General features: G+C 38.2%; 1 protein-coding gene across 1 annotated transcript in view; it reads right to left on the bottom strand.

Annotated features, from left to right (window-relative positions):
• The window catches only part of raver2 (ribonucleoprotein, PTB-binding 2), a 170,022-nt gene that overhangs the window by 10,964 nt on the left and 140,987 nt on the right, over positions 1-18,071 (bottom strand). The window contains exons 7-14 of the mRNA XM_062028263.1: positions 14,971-15,053; positions 14,782-14,880; positions 12,453-12,564; positions 9,846-10,177; positions 5,258-5,366; positions 4,995-5,176; positions 4,759-4,863; positions 726-824 (exon numbers count right to left, since the gene is read on the bottom strand). Of these exons, the coding sequence (XP_061884247.1) occupies positions 726-824; positions 4,759-4,863; positions 4,995-5,176; positions 5,258-5,366; positions 9,846-10,177; positions 12,453-12,564; positions 14,782-14,880; positions 14,971-15,053 (1,121 nt within the window). The remainder of the gene's footprint in view (positions 1-725; positions 825-4,758; positions 4,864-4,994; positions 5,177-5,257; positions 5,367-9,845; positions 10,178-12,452; positions 12,565-14,781; positions 14,881-14,970; positions 15,054-18,071) is intronic.

Genomic DNA, 18,071 nt, shown 5'->3' with positions numbered 1-18,071 from the left:
CCATCAGAAAGGTATTCATTTAACATTAATGACAATAATGGCCAAAACAAGTTTAAAGTTGTGATTGTATAGAAATTGGTAAGGGGTGTTGGAAAACAATAACACTACAGACTAAATAATGTTTAGATGGCAAATATGTTTCTTTTCTTTTGTTGTCTATTTAGTGTATTTCTTGTTTACGCATTCTGAAGTGTGAATGTCACTCTGTACTTTATTAGTGAGGACTTGTGTTGTTTTGTAACAGCAAACAGAGGACTCGTGGCATTCTGCACAAACCAAGTGGGGACCTTTTTTCTCTAATGCAAAACAATAAAAGAAAAATGCGTCCATATTAAAGCCCATAAAAAGTAAATGTTGTTGCCAACACTGCAGTACTTATTAGTACATGCAGCTATTTTACTCTTGAATTGCATGTAAAACAACTTATGCTCACACGTGGCCATTATATGTGTAGTGTAAAGGTTTTTTTTTTAACAACGGTAACACTAAAGGTAAATCATCAACTGTTGGTAAAAGAATGCACTGCATCATTTGGAGGTCACCAATTGGAGATATTGTGTTTAATAAATTAAAAGGTACATGTTCAGTAATATTGCATACATTTCATGTTCTATCCATTTTTTTCCAAAATGACCAGAAACAGAAGTCCCCTGTTGGGAGGGTTGACGTGCGTGTGTGTGTGTGTGTGTGTGTGTGTGTGTGTGTGTGTGTGTGTGTGTGCGTACCTTGTTGGCAAAGGCTTGAGCAGCTGTAGACTGGGAGTAGTACTGAGTGACTGTCTGCATGTAGGAACTGTAATCGCCATAAGTGGAAACAGGTGGTACCTTTAACACAAAAAGAGATGCTCACACAGTGGAACCTCTAACCTCGGGGTCTTCAACGTTTTTCGGGCAAGCACCCCCAAACTGATGGAGCGATAGAGCTAGGACCCCCTAATTATCTCTTGTATATAATTGTGTTTGAAATTAAACTAAAGGTACCTTTGTATTGTTCAATATCAAGATATTCAAATAAGATACCATATTTTCTGGACTATAAGCGGCTACTTTTTTGTATTTTTCTTCGCCAACGGCCATAATATTTTGTATTCAATAGTTTTCAACACCGACAGAGACATTGAAAAGGTGTGTTATTGTTTGTGTTATGGCGCCATCTTTTGGAAGTGATGGCAGGTGCTGCCGTTTGAAAATGTACTTCCTGTTTTGTGTCTTGAACCAGAAGTATATCCCTTTTTCTCTACTATTCGTCTATAGAGTTTTTGCTGCACTGCAAAAAATCAGTGTTCAAAAACAAGACAAAAAAAATACAAAACTGAGGGGTATTTTACTTGAACTAAGGAAAATTATCTGCCAATAGAACAAGAACATTTGGCTTGTCAAGACTTTCCAAAACAATTAAAATTGGCTAACCTCAATGAACCCAAAAATACCTTAAAATAAGTATATTCTCACTAATAACAAGTGCACTTTTCATGATAGAAAAAAAAAAGAGACCTTTTTTCTCAATATGTTGAAAAATATTCTTAAATTAAGTAAATGCTAGTGCCATTATCTTGACATAATGATATGCGCTCGGCATTACATTTCTTGAAACCAGCAAACTTATATTAAAAACTAGTTTATTTTTCCTAATAGAAAGGCAACAAGGCAACCGCTTGTTCTCGGGTCTCCTAGCCGCTCAGGCATATCATATTGTCTAAAAATGCATTTTCCCATTGATAACATGACATCATCGCACCAAGTGCGTGCTCTTTCAGCCCGGCCCCCAACCAAAAATTGTTTTATTATCATTTTGAGGAATTTACCTGAATGTGCATGAACTATTTCTGTTCAAAATAGTTTGAAATGTCACATGTTAGATGTTTAAATATTTACCATTATTTACTTAATACTGTTTACTGTACTGTGCCAACTGTACTACTATATGAGTACGTATTTTCTATTGTTTCATTGAAAATAAAACAGCAAAGTCCATTTGGCTGTCATCTGTTTTAATATGAGACACATCTGTGTCAAAGTCATAATTTTTTATTTCATGCTTGAAATAAGAAACGATTACTTTGAAAAAGTAATTTTATACTTGTGAGTGTTAATGACACAGCTTTGCAACAGTTGATATTCTAGTTTCAAGCATGTTTTACTTAATATAGGCCATAAAATCTCAGCAACAAGCTGTAATATCTTACTGAGATCATTTAGGACCAAAACCCTTAAAACATGTAAAACACTAACATAAAATCTGCTTAGTGAGAAGAATTATCTTATCAGACAGAAAATAAGCAAATTTCACTCTTATTTGAGATATTTAATCTTACTTAGATTTCAGTTTTTGCAGTGTGGAAAGGATTCTTTATTCATCACTCCAAACAATTCATACTTATCAGACCGTCCCATGTGTGACGTGTGTAGGAGTGTTTTCATGCATATTTGTACGTGCTATCGTAATGTAATCAAGCTAGCGTCATTAACATTAGCAAATATGATTGCTAACGCTTACGCATTTATAAGTGTGTTATTATTAACTTACAAAAGCATTCTGTTTGTATTGTTTCAGTTTTGTAAATTCACCAAAATGTCGCTGTGGAGTTATTTAATCTGTTTATCTGATTGGAGAGCTAGCTTCCGCAGCTTGTGGGTCCATGACGATGACTTCTGTTGTTTCTGATCAGCCGTTTTTACTGCCGTGTGACAGGCACCGTTTGGAAACCATTAAGGAATGTGAATAAACATTTACAAAATATTTTGTACCGGTAATGGTGGGAATCGAAAACTTCTTATTTAGAACCGGTTCCCAGTGTATATTCCTTGGAATTGCTCGCCATTTTGTCAAGCCATTCTTTTAACAGTTCTTCCGGGTAAAGATGACATCATCTTAATACAACACCGCCTATCATGTTAGCGCTATTATTTGTAAAATGGAAATGAATGCCTAGTCATTTAGATGAGCATGACAAGAAACAGATTCTGACTGGCTCCAATCCGGGCAGTACTTGCTGCAGTTCATGTCTGCCGCTAGACCAATGTCACCGAGCAGCGACTAAGTTTGTGGTCAAACGCTTGCACCTGTGGCATTTGCTACAATAGACACTCCTAATTTTGGGTAAGTGAATGTTCAATTGTAGTCAGAGGAAAGTTGCATGCCCCCCCACCCCCCCAGATTTTTTTAGACATTATATTATACAGGTGAAACTCAAGTGTCCAAGTCCATTCATGTCATCAAATTAACTTCAAATATAAAACTAATATGTAATATTAACTTTTTACATGCAAAGTGAGATATGTCAAGCGTGTATTTATTATAATTTTGATGATCATGGCTTACAGTTATTGAAACCTTACATTTTCTGAGATTTTCAATTCAAGGTTTCCATAAACTGGGTTCCCTCCGGGTACTCTGGCTTCCTCCCACCTCCCAAGACATGCACCTGGGGATAGGTTGATTGGCAACACTAAAATTGGCCCTGGTGTGTGAATGTGAGTGTGAATGTTGTCTGTCTATCTGTGTTGGCCCTGCGATGAGGTGGCGACTTGTCCAGGGTGTACGCCACCTTCCGCCCGAATGCAGCTGAGATAAGTTCCAGCGACCCCAAAAAGGGACAAGTGGTAGAAAATGGATGGATGGATGGTTTTCATAAACTGTAAACCACAATCTTCAAAATTATAAACCATAAAGGCTTGACATATCTCAATTTGTATAAGTTAACAATCCCATGTTACCAAATGTTACATTCTTGTGTAATTTCCACATGATTTATTTGGTTAAATACTACAGAATTACACTTATTTAAAAAAACAACAACATGTTTTTCTTCTATGCTACCTAAGTGACCTCACTGTAGGTTTTGTAAAGTCATGTTACCTATAAACTCAACAAAATTGAGGCTAATCCACCTTTTGTTTCTCTTTTTTTTTTTTCAAAATAATCGCAAAGAGAACCGTTAAGGAACTGGATGTGGAACCAGAACCGAAAAAATCTTATCAATTCCCATCCCTATGTACCGGTAAATAGCTGTGGTTCATGGTCCGGTGCAGCCAGTTTATGTAAGGATATTTATTTTTTCTAAAACCTGGTGGGTGCTGCTTAAATATCAGTGTGCTCTATGGCCCAGTGTGCTCTATGGCGGGGGTGTATATTGTAGCGTCCCGGAAGAGTTAGTGCTGCAAGGGGTTCTGGGTATTTGTTCTGTTGTGTTTATGTTGTGTTACGGTGCGGATGTTCTCCTGAAATGTGTTTGTCATTCTTGTTTGGTGTGGGTTCACAGTGTGGCGTATATTTGTAACAGTGTTAAAGTTGTTTACACGGCTACCCTCAGTGTGACCTGTATGGCTGTTGACCAAGTATGTTTTGCATTCACTTGTGTGTGTGAAAAGCCGTAGATATTATGTGATTGGGCCGGCACGCAAAGGCAGTGCCTTTAAGGTTCATGGCGCTCTGTACTTATCTCTACGTCCGTGTACACAGCGGCATTTTAAAAAGTGATATATTTTACTTTTTTAAACCGATACCGATAATTTACGATATTACATTTTAAAGCATTTATCGGCCGATAAGATCGGCAGTCCGATAATATCGGACATCTCTAAATACAATCATGAAATTCTCACACGCATGACATCACCTCGCACAAGACCCCCTCAGTACACCTCAGAGTGCGCAGTTCAGTCATAGTTACGTGGAGTTGCTACAATCCAGTAATTTTAGAAGGTGTCATTAAATGCACCAAAGTACAACACAGTTGCAAATGAGTGTGTGGGTTACCTGTGTGTGGTCCTTGTTGTAATCAGTGGCTGTGTTTTCCTGCGGTGTAGCAGAGCTGTAGCCTTGTGCTGTTTGGTAGTGCTGGTACCACTGCTGCATGGCTTCCTACACACACACACAAATATAATCACTAAGGCGAGAGGCCGGACAGGAGCTTGATTTTCAAAACAACAGTTATTTAAATTAGGATTCATTGGTGTGGATGAACAGTTTGTGGTTTGTTCATATTTCAGTACCTGTGTGTACGCCTGGTTGTACTGGCTGTAGTCAGCGGAAGCGTCGGCACTGTATGGGGTTGCGGCGGGAGCGGCGGCATTGTGGGAGAAGGAGCCGCTGCCCTGGGAGATAACGGGTGCTGATGTGTTGCCGTACATGGCCAAGCCAGGCTGCCCCCCCTGGGGTTTACTGCCCAGAGACCCTGGTAAGATGTAGTAAACACAATCAGGGCAACATTATGCCACAAAAAAATGCAAAAATGCCATTATTTGTGTGTGTGTACCTTGCAGAACCATCCCTGGCATTACACTGGCGAGATTAAGGTACGGATTAGAAGGAAGTCTGACATCTTTCGGGGGATCTCCCAGCAGAGAACTCTGACCATTGCTTACCTGAGAAGACATAACACTATATTAATCACTAGTTGGTGCAGCAGGTGAAAAAAGACTTAGTATTTATCAGTACTGTCCTGTACTTATCTGGTGGTTTTAATTCCACTAATGTTAACTTTGATTGACAATAACTTTTTAGAGTCTCAGGAGGCTTTGTGAACCTGAGAGGATTGTGCTCTCTTAATTACAATCTAATCACACTATGCTCTTCATTAACAAAAAAGAACTTTACCGGAGACAGCCCTGGGATTGGACTGTTCCCATAACAACTTGAGTGCTATGATTGTCTCCACACGCCGACTGAGGACATTAGCAGCTTTTCATTTGAGGATGTAGGCGGGCACAGGCGGTAGACAAAACGACGTACAGGGGAACTTAGAAATTGTAGTACAGTCGCACCGCGTTTTTTTGTTTGTAATCTGTACCGAAAGGTCAGACAAGAACATCAACTGAAGCAATTTTTTCCAATAGGAAATTCCATAACTACAATTAATCCAATAAAAACACCCAAAATTATTAACACAAAACACATTTTATAAAGAATAAATGTAGTTATAGAAATACACATAAATGTTTATTTACTTTTACCTTCATTGCACGATACAGCACTTTTTGGCACAACACGTCACACTGTCCCCATGCTGTTATTTCACAGTTGTACTTCATTACAAAAAAACAACTACAGAGACTTGATTCTGTGGCACTTCATTCTGTGGAATGATAAAAACAGGACTAGAGGAGCTTTTGTAACCTGCAACCTGTGTTGAAAAGGATTTGTTATAATTGTTACAATTCCAAATAATATATTCAAATCGACCCCGCCTTCCGCCCGAATGCAGCTGAGATAGGCTCCAGCCAAACCCCCCCCCCCGCGACCCCGAAAGGGACAAGCGGTATAAAATGGATGGATGGATGGATATTCAAATCGTCAACCCAAGAGTCTGAATTCAATCGTGAGTTGTTGTTACGGGTCACATATCTAGGATCAGCCCCAAAATGTAATTCCTTATCCCATTTCGGACATATCTGAAAATTCGCCCATTATTTATATCTATAGCAGTTATTAAAGAAACGGAGTACACACTTTTGTTAGTCAGCCACTGTCTTAGTCTCTCTGGGGCCGCTAACATACGCACACACACAAAAACTTAAACTAAATACGAACTAATCAACTAACAAACTAACCAATGAACTAACACACTAACTAATTAACTAACTAAAACATTAACCAACCAACTAAATAAACAAACTAAATAAACAAATTAACAAACTAACTAAATAACAAACTAAATAAACTAACGGACAAAAAAACTAATGAACTATCAAACAAACTAACTACCTAACGGACTAACTGAATAACAAACAACCTAACCGAATAATTAACAAACAAAGTAACTAAATATCCAACTAAGTGAATAACAAACTAACTAAATAGCGAACTAAATAACCTCCTGGCAGAGGTAATTACTAAACAGAGACTAAGTTTGTTGATGGTACTACGACAAAATAATGACATACAGTGGAAATAGAAACAGATTGTAAAATGTACAAATTCATGTGCTTTACGGGATTTTTCGAATTTGGTGCAGACCACTTCACTGCAAGTGAGATAATGAATCCAGAAAGCATTTAAATACAATATAATTACTATAGCTATAATTAATTATACAGTGGAACCTCGATTTACGAAAACCCCTTTCAAATATTTCCCTCGAATGAAATACCCATTGAAAGCAACTGCCTAGTGTACAAATAAGAAGCGATTTGAAATTGTTTCTTTCCTTTTATCTTTTGACTAGCAAGCATGGAGAAGTTCATATTGACGCAAAAAATAGTAGCTTGCATTTTTCGTTTTAGTCACTTTTTAAACAAGAATATTAATTTCAGTGAAAACAAAGGTTGCGTTTGCACCACCAAACTATGATCAGTCGTGTCTGACTACCAAGCAGCACATGTGTAAAACAAAATTAGGCAGCAGACCCCAGTATCGCTATTGGTTACGCTATCGGTTGCTTTCTTCGAAGAAGCAGCCAAATTTGACAGAACACAGTACAGCAGCAGAAAGCAAGTTACCTCTCAGTTATCAATGCGCAGCTAAATAAAGTATGTCTGCTTTAGCACTTTTTATAACAACATCGCTAATATTTGGTTAATATTCAGATCACGATATATAAACAAGAGTTTTCGTGGTGCGTTATTTAGAAGGCTTTGTAGGCGGAATAGAGAGCCCCCATTGACTCAACTGTTAGCTGACTTTTTATTTATTTTTTTATTTTTAGCTTAGAATGCATTAAAAAAAGAAAAACGTCTTACAAAAGGATTGTGAATGATAGACGGCACATCTCTTTCAAATGTTTGCATATTTTTAGTATGACTGATCTGTTGATATTGTCAGAGTGCAGAAGCGTTCCATCGTGATGTGTTCCGACCTCAAATCTACGAAGACATTCAGAGGGAATATTCAAAATAACCGTCTGAAATTGTGGCATTTTGTCATGTTTAGACGGTATTTTCACATACTTTGCGTATTGTAAATTGGATATTGTTAAATGGATATAATGAAACAAAATCAAGCATATAAAGTAGGGGTGTAACGGTACGTGTTTTGTATTGAACCGTTTCGGTACGAGGGTTCCAGTTCGGTTCGGAGGTGTACCGAACTAGTTTCCACACGAACATATTAAGTAGCCGCCTAAGCTAAAGTCTTAACATGCTGCTCCGCTTCCTTCTGCCTCTTCTCTGTCAGTCCTCTACACAGCACCCAGCATTGTCCCACCCACACAACCATCTGATTGGTTAGAACTATAGCGGTAACAGCCAATCAGCAATGCGTATTCAGAGCGCATGGATTCAGTGCTTCTGCGGTGGAGGTAGCAGATAGGTGTTTAGCAGGTGAGCATCAGGCAGCGGACTCTCCCCAAATTAAAATAAACACCTCCCAGTCAACTACTAGTAACATCACTATGAGCCCTTTGACCTTCTAGAAACTTAAACTGCAGCTCAGCTCACTCGCAGTCCTGGCTTGAGGTGAAGACTTATTAGCTTTTAGCGTAACGTTAGCTCATTTTGCGGTGTGTGTGTGTGTTAGCTCATTGTGCAGTGTGTGTGTGCGTGTGTGTGATAAAAATCAACTACAGCCTTCCCAAATGCTGTAATAAATTAAGCATGATGAGTTGACTTGAAACTGTTTATTGTTGCACTTTTTCTATGTAGAAGAAAAGTTTTATCATTTTATTTAATCTGAGCAACAACTTGAGGCAGTTTAATGTTGATTAACGTGGGCAGAATTATTATAGTGTTCCCAATGTTAAAAGGATAAAGCCATTGTTTACAAATTTGGTAAATAAATAACCAAAAAATGTATATTTTGTTGTTTTCTCACTGTACCGAAAATGAACTGAACCGTGACCTCTGAACCGAGGTACGTAATGAACCAAAATTTTTGTGTACCGTTACACCCCTAATATAAAGTCAACTTGTTTTTTCATTCTACTGGTATTTTAATGTCAAGGATGTTTGTGATTTCTGATTGTTTGTGAGGGCACCAAAGGGACTTCTTTGTGTGTGCGCGTATTGGCAGAGCAGCGCATACAGTTCAGCTAGTTGTTGTTTTGGCTTGGTGATTAGGAGATATTTGGTCCATCACCCTTTCTTATGCTTGTTTGATATACAGTACTGTATAGCAGTGGTCCCCAACCACAGGGCCGCGGCCCGGTACCGGTCCGTGGATCGATTGGTACCGGGCCGCACAAGAAATAAAAAAAAATAAAAAAATGTTTTTTTTACTTTTATTAAATCAACATAAAAAACACAAGATACACTTACAATTAGTGCAACAACCCAAAAAACCTCCCTCCCCCATTTATACTCATTCGCACAAAAGGGTTGTTTCTTTCTGTTATTAATATTTCTGGTTCCTACATTATATATCAATAGAGATCAATACAGTCTGCAGGGATACAGTCCATAAGCACACATGATTGTATTTTTTTATGACAAAAAAAAAAAAAAAAATATCATACCCCCCCGGTCCGTGGGACAAATTTTCAAGCATTGACCGGTCCGCAGTTACAAAAAGGTTGGGGACCACTGCTGTATAGCACTTTATATTGTGTTCACAGTGTACAAACCTTAACTAAAATAGCGACGCACAACCCATTATTCATATTTATATTGTTCCTTATATTAAAAATGGTAAATGGGTTGTACTTGTATAGCGCTTTTCTACCTTTTTAAGGAACTCAAAGCGCTTTGACACTATTATATGTGCTTCACTATACAAACTTTTCCATTTACAAACTCTGTTTAGGAACCAATTAAGTTCGGAAATCGAAATTCCACTGTAATAAATACATAATAACCCATTATTTGAAATGTTATTCAGAGGTGACAAGATGCAACAAACAAGGAATATGAGAGACACAACATGAGCTGTGTTCAAGAATGTAGCAAAAGTTATGTGTTGTTGTTTTCACTCACCATGCTGGCCATCTGGGAGCTATCTGAACTGCTGTGATGCCCCATGGACGTATAAAGACCTCTTGGGGGTTTTGGTGGAGCTGCACCCAGACATGAGTAGTTCTGTCCCTGCAGTACACTCCCTGGAGGGACAGGCTGCCTGTCACCGGAGCTGGGGCAGGAGGAAGAGGGGCCGGAGGACGAAGAAGAGGAAGCTGAGGTTGCGCAGAAAGTCTGAATGCCGTTTTGTTTCCTTCCGTCAGCTCGAGGCTGCAGGTAGGACATCACACCTGCTGCTGACAACAGCACTGTAGTATTGTGGCTAGCAGCTGGAACAGACTCCTGGTGTAATTCTGTTGTTGAAATAGTGAAGAAAGGAAAGTGAAACTATAAAGCAGGCATGTCCAAACGTTTCCACTTAGGGCCACACACTGAAAACTGAGAGCACATGGGGTCCATTTTGATATTTTTCATTTTCAAAACCAAAAACAAATTTATTGTAACCATTAGGGCTCCCCTAAAAAAGTGGACTTGAAGTGGGTGTGGCATGGATGATTGTTTGGCGCCCAATAAAAGACTTGATGGAGGATTCTTCAAAAGCAAGGCTTCAGTCAGCATATGTTAAAGCAGCACAAATCTACTGGGGGTGGGGGTGGGGGGGGTGATGATTGTTATAGGTCCCGGGGACCCAGAAGGTTCTAAAGGTTTATTTGCCCTTTTTGTCAAAGAAAACCTTGTTTTTTATGTCAAAAACACAAAATATGAAATATTCATCCATCCATCCATCCATCCATCCATTTTCTACCGTTTGTCCCGTTCGGGGTCGCGGGGGATGCTGGAGCCTATCTCAGCTGCATTCGGGTGGTAGGCGGGGTACACCCTGGACAAGTCGCCACCTCATCACAGGGCCAACACAGATAGACAGACAACATTCACACTCACATTCACACACTAGGGTCAACTTAGTGTTGCCAATCAACCTATCCCCAGGTGCATGTCTTTGGAGGTGGAGGAAAGCTGGAGTACTCGGGGGGAACCCACGCAGTCACGGGTAGAACATGCAAACTCCACACAGAAAGATCGAACCCAGAACTTTCGTATTGTGAGGCACATGCATTAACCCCTAATCCCCAGCCCCATGTATAAATATACAGGTATATTATTATTACTTTCAATGATCTGTAGATCAACTTCAGATCTATCCATCAATTATATGTTTTTATGTTTTAGCAATGCCAGTTTTAAAGTAAAAAAAAAGCCAGCACGCCAGTTTTGTATTATTAAAGGCAATATTGCACCAATTTCTCGTTACATAACATCTACTTGCTCTTCAATTCCAAATTTTTTTGTAATGGTATTTTTAAAATGTGCCGCGGGCCATTAAAAAGTTAGCTGCGGGCCGCAAAAGTCCCCCGGGGCCACACTTTGGACACCCCTGCCATAGAGTGTGCACTATATCGCACCTATTAATGATTAACATACAAACATAAGGCCACATTAACACTTTTAAAGAGAGCAGAGATGCACAACACCAAAAGGAAACACATCCTTAATCACACTTACAGTATTACCGGTAGTTATTATACTCCAATATTGCTGCGACAAAAGTGCGCTGATGAAAGCCTTGCAATTCAACACACAGAGGGATGCACAGTAATACACGGAAGCCATGATTGTGTACACACAGTTACTTAAGGGGAACTGCACTTTTTTTTTTTAATGTTTCCTATCATTCACAATCATTATGAAAGACATGATGACAGATGTATTTTTTTTAATGCATTTTAACTTTTATATAAAAAGTCCGCTAACAGCGGAGCCAATGGGAGGTCCTCTATTCCGCCCACAAAACCCAATAAATAACCATCCAAAAACCGCCAACAATATTCAATTTACATTTTGTGACTTGAATATTGACCAAGTATTAGGGATGTTGTTACTATAAGCGCTAACACAGACAAACTATTTATAGCGGCACCGTGACATGATCGACTGATGAGCTGCTTCCTCCTTTCAAAGCTTGTCAAACTTCATTCTAGATCATAAATCATGCCTCTCACCTGGATAGTAGAAGGATGAGGACATATTCCGACAAGTTGGTACACTTTGACAGCCAATTTAAACCCGCTAATAGCGATAACGACAAGAAAAGACGCTTGGTTCCATCCCCCTTTTCTTCGAGAGGATTATAAGTTATTCTTCATCTAAACATTTATACTCATGTATAAAAACCTCAATGGAGGTGTTTGGATGTTTTTTTAAGGGCTTTATAATAGAATAGTGGAATAGAGTGGCTCCCATTGGCACCATAGTAGGCCTATTTTTGATCACATTTATTCAATATTCAGAATGCATTAAAAAAATACACTGATTGTGAATGATAGACGAAATTCCCCAAAAAGTGCAGTTTCCCTTCAACACTGTCATTTCACTTATTTTTAAATGCAAATGTTGAAAAGTATGGTGATAAAACCTTAAACATAAAAAGTGTTGTTACTACGTGAGTCAATTTAAAAGTTACACAGCATTGAAGACAAGAAAATCAATAAACAGACAAAAAATATGTATTTTATGCAACACATTTTAATTAATTTGTAGTAATTACACAGAGTTGTGTGGCGCGCTGACCTGAGGGGGAGTCTCCCAGGAGGCCTTTGCCAAGTGCTACCAGGCCTGGAGGCCGCAGAGGTAATGTTTTCTGCACCAGCAACCTCGCCGGGTCTCCCAGCAGGCTGGGGGCCTGAGGAAGTGAAAAAGGGAAAGTTAAATTATAAAAAAATGATATCATCTGTAAAGTCTGGCAGGGATGAAAACAAAACAGCAACACAATCAATCTTCTACTCACTAAAAGAAAAGTAGAAAGGCTTCCTTCCACAGTCCAAAAAACATGTTCACGAAACACTCAAATTGGTCATCAGTCTGAATATGAGTGTGGACGGTTGTCATCATATTCTCCTGTGAACTAGTGTCTTCTGCAGTGGGCGTTTGTTTTTTGTCCATTTTTTGTCATAGTTATAGATTAAAAAAGAACTGTTATACAAAAATATACTGCAGAGGACGCTAGTTCTCAGGAGCCCTATGATTGATTTGCAACTCTCAACAGCAAAAGCGGTTGAAAATGAATGGATGGTTGTTTGTACGATGGCTCTCTGGGATGTACAGCGTCTTACTAGGAAAGTGTTCATAACATTTTGTTCTGTTCATGTTGCCATGTAAGGTTACCAGAAATATTAGCAACACGGGAATACTGTACTTTTCTTTTTCTTCTATTAAGAAAGGTAGATGGAACCATGTTACAGCAGAAAGTAAGCAGATATTAACAATAAATCAACAAGTAGATTAATAAAAGTCCAGAGAGAGGATAATATAACAACTTATGGTTTGTCAGCATTGTCAGTCGGTACATGTAACTGCGAATAATTCCCTGGAAACAGGAGAAATTTGAGGGCAAAATCCAAAGATTTAAAGGGGAACTGCACTTTATTTTGGAAATTTTCCTATCGTTCACAATCATTATGAAAGACATGAGGACAGATGTAATTTTATAAAACGCATTCTAACCCGTAAATAAACATAATTAAAAGTCCACGTACAACGGAGCCAATGGGAGGTTTCTCATAGTCATTCACATCGAAGTCCCTTATGTGGGCTCTATACCGAGGATGTCGTTGTGGCTTGTGCAGCCCTTTGAGACTTTTGTGATTTAGGGCTATATAAATAAACATTGATTGATTGATTGATATTCCGCCCATAAAATCTAATAAATAACCATCCAAAAAGCACAGACAATACTCTGTTTACATTTAGTGACTTGAATATTAACCAAGTATTAGTGATATTGTTATTATAAGTGCTAAAGCAGACAAACTATTTATAGCGGCGCTGTGATCACAAGCTTGTGTCCCTATATTGACATCAGTGGTGAGTGAGCTGCTTCCTCGCTTTCTTGTTGTTGAAGTTTATTGTAGATCATTCATCATGCCTCTCCCCTTGGAAGTAGGAGGAGGACGACGTATTCTGACAAGTTGGTACACTTTGACGGCCAAATTAGACTCGGAAAGGGCGAGATCGACACGAAAAGACGCTTGGTTCCACCCCCCTTATCTTCGCAAGGATTATTTTTCGCGAGTCATTTTTCACCTAAATGGGAATATATGAACATCCCAGCAGTCGGTATCCTAATGACAGCAGACCTTGTACAGTAAGTGATGTTTTATTATGTTTGTTGGCTCTCAAAGTCTGCAGTCAGCAGAAATCAGTGATGTTGTTGGGGGGGGAAGCTACTACATTACATATATACTTACAGCATGTATATAAAGCCTTAATGGGAGTGTTTGGACATGTTTTTAAGAACAGAGCGACTCCCATGGGCTCGATTGTAAGCAGACTTTTGATCGCATTTATTTAATATTTAGAATGCATAAAAAAAGAAAAACATATGTGTTCTTGTCTTACATAAGGATTGTGAATGATAGGAACAATTTAAAAAAAAGTTTAGTTCCCCTTTAAGTGAGTAGTATTTATTGTTATTGTATACTATTCACTTTGTTTTAAACAAACAATTGTATGTAATAAAAGAGAATATGGAACTAGTTTAAATATTTTGTTGACATTAATAAACTCTCAATAGCACTCACCATGAATATATTTGTATTATCAGCCGATCTCACCCATGGATGATCGGTATCAGAATCGGCAGCATAAAACCCTGATTGGAATACCCTTACAATAACCATAACCTATGACCCTTGGATGAAAGTTCACATACATCTGGACTTAATTGAATATATTTATCACAAGAGCGTCTAAATCATGGGTTTTACAATGCTGCAAATAGTGATGTGTCAAAAACTTGCAGATGAAAAATCAAAATGCTCTTATTGATTTTGTATGCGTGAGATGAAAAAGAAAGCTTTGTCACAAGCACAGACATGTAGCGTACACACAGGTGTCTTACGCTGCTGATGCACTTGTCCTTGATGTGTAAGAGCTGCTGCTGAGCGAGCTGCATGTGCAGGAGGTTCTGTAGAAGTAGTCCATTTCCGAGCATGGCTCTCTGCAAAGGGAAAAGATGGCCCATATTTTAACGCGCACAAACTAAAACACACACAATAAACAAGCACACTGAGGCTGATGAGGTTGAGACCTGATGTGCTCTTCCAAACGTAAGAAGAGCTGTGGTGAGAGGAGGTCTGAGGAATGGCAGATTGGTGTGACGGCCATATTTGCCTAAAAAGCAAACATCCGTTAGATGTCAACATTATTATCATCTTAAGAAAGTTATTTTGATGCAGCTGTATCATAATGAAGTAATGCTTAGACAATTCTGCTACTTGTCCTTCCTTCCTTGATGAGTGACATGAAGGATGTCCTCTAGTCCTGTATAACTGTGAACCATAGGAATGGGTACCAAATTCGGCACCTTTATAGGTACCGGCTGAATTCCATTGGTACTACGGAAAATCAAACGGTACCATATTTCAATTACTTTATTGCCTGTGACGTCACATCCGGCTCAAACACTTGCCGGGAAAACAAGCACTCAAGCAGCACTTTTCAAAGTATGCTAGCTCGATGCTAATTTACATTGGATTTGCCACAGACATGCTACTGATTAGCATTAGCGATTTTAAAGGGCCATTTCAACAAGTCAAAACTACAACTAAGATGCATGTTACGATCAAACAGCTGGTGTGTAATAAACACAACACTTACAGTATAAACACTTTGTAGAGGTCAACATATGACTAGACTTGCACAACTTAATGGCAAAGACTATTTCCTCGCTGGGCAACCAACCAAAGTCACACTACTACTTACATCTAATGTCTAGGAATTGCAACTGCATGCAGAAGTCTAGTACATAATACTTGCAAATGACAATCAAAAGTTATCATAATTTGTCACTGTTATATAAAAAGTGAGATTTTATTATTGACTTATAAAATGTATTAACACATGACACACAAAAGTACCAAAAATTGGTACCGGTACCGATTCCAAGATACCAGGAATTGCTCGTTTCAAATGTGAAAGGTACCCATCTCTAGTGAACCACAAGGCCAACTCATAATAAATATAATATGCTTCAAACTAATAGTGTCTTCCTCCAGAATAGGTAGAGCAAGTTTAACATTTAATCAGGGCCTAATTTTAGACTTTAATTGTGCGTGCTCTTCCCCAAAGAGAGCTCCCCCACCATCATCATCATCTTCTCATCTTCCTGTTCTCATTTGTCCCGCTAATGTCACGCAATTCCATGTTAATATCTGATTAAGTATTAATCAAATAACGAAGCCCTCCACAGGACGAGCAGACCCTTTACTGGGCCTTTGATTATCTTCCAAGCCTCTAGAAGCAAACCCACTGCTCAAATAAGAACTATACAAAAACCTCCACCATGAAATGTCGATTTTCTTCACGTAGCGTGTGCTCGTTTACAATCCTGCTTTTAGGTTCAAGCCTGTCATTTATGCAACGACAAGGGAATTCTTTTCAACAGCGCTGCGATGCACAACACAATCAATCCTTATGAGACTTTTTATGAGTTTAATTAGTGTGTAAAGTTGTTGTTTGACAAAAACCCTTGAAGGTCCACTAGTTTGATTCTCAACAGGATTTAATTACCATTCTGAGACCCCTGAGATTTGTAAATATTGTGCAGTTGTGATCATGCACTGTCTTTCTGATACCTCAGTTTTTGGTATTAATACGTATTTAAAAGAAGATCAGACGGAAATCGAATCGTACACATCTTTTTTTCCATAAGAAATAATGCAAATCCAATTAATCGATCTAGAAACCCAGGACATTTTAGCACAGAATACATTCCAGAGTATAATTGTAATTTCACATGCAGGAAACCATGTTAAATACTAGTGATGGATCAAACAATACTGAAGCATCGATGCATTATGAAACACAAGGAGTGATACAGTGTGCCTTTAAGAAACAAACATGTGACCGATACAGCTGCTGTGCCATTTGACTTCAAGTGACAGCTCAAATTAAAGGAAGTCCTAAGTCGGTTTATTCATCGACATCAATATAAATGAAACCAAGAAAAAGGAAGCATTATATTTACACAAGAATAACAATATTTATTTTTGCTATATATTTTTTGTATGCATACAAAATATATATATGAAAATATATACACATATACACACACACACACACACACACATACATACACACATACATATATATATATATATATATACATACATACATATATATATATACATACATACATACATATATATATATATATATATACATACATATATATATATATATATATATATATATATATATATATATATATATATATATATATATATATATATATATATATATATATATATATATATATATATATATACATATATATTAGGGCTGCAACAACTAATCGATTAAATCGATTAAAATCAATTATTAAAATAGTTGCCGATTAATTTAGTCATCGATTCGATACTGTTGATCATAATATTTTATTAGTGCGTATCAAAACGCGTATTGGTATGTCAGACTTAGCCTTGTCTTGGTTTAACTCTTATCTTACTGACAGGATGCAGTGTGTCTCCCATAACAATGTGACCTCGGACTATGTTAAGGTAACGTGCGGAGTCCCCCGGGGTTCAGTTCTTGGCCCTGCACTCTTTAGTATTTACATGCTGCCGCTAGGTGACATCATACGCAAATACGGTGTTAGCTTTCACTGTTATGCGGATGACACCCAACTCTACATGCCCCTAAAGTTGACCAACACGCCGGATTGTAGTCAGCTGGAGGCGTGTCTTAATGAAATTAAACAATGGATGTCCGCTAACTTTTTGCAACTCAACGCTAAGAAAACGGAAATGCTGATTATCGGTCCTGCTCAACACCGACACCTATTTAATAATACCACCTTAACATTTGACAACCAAACAATTAAACAAGGCGACTCGGTAAAGAATCTGGGTATTATCTTCGACCCAACTCTCTCGTTTGAGTCACACATTAAGAGTGTTACTAAAACGGCCTTCTTTCATCTCCGTAATATCGCTAAAATTCGTTCCATTTTGTCCACAAGCGATGCTGAGATCATTATCCATGCGTTCGTTACATCTCGTCTCAATTACTGTAACGTTTTATTTTCGGGCCTCCCTATGTCTAGCATTAAAAGATTACAGATGGTACAAAATGCGGCTGCTGGACTTTTGACAAAAACAAGAAAGTTTGATCATATTACGCCTATACTGG

Source organism: Entelurus aequoreus, linkage group LG19 (genome assembly GCF_033978785.1).
Source record: "Entelurus aequoreus isolate RoL-2023_Sb linkage group LG19, RoL_Eaeq_v1.1, whole genome shotgun sequence".
Taxonomy (NCBI): domain Eukaryota; kingdom Metazoa; phylum Chordata; class Actinopteri; order Syngnathiformes; family Syngnathidae; genus Entelurus; species Entelurus aequoreus.
This window is presented reverse-complemented; position numbering and strand designations above follow the sequence as displayed.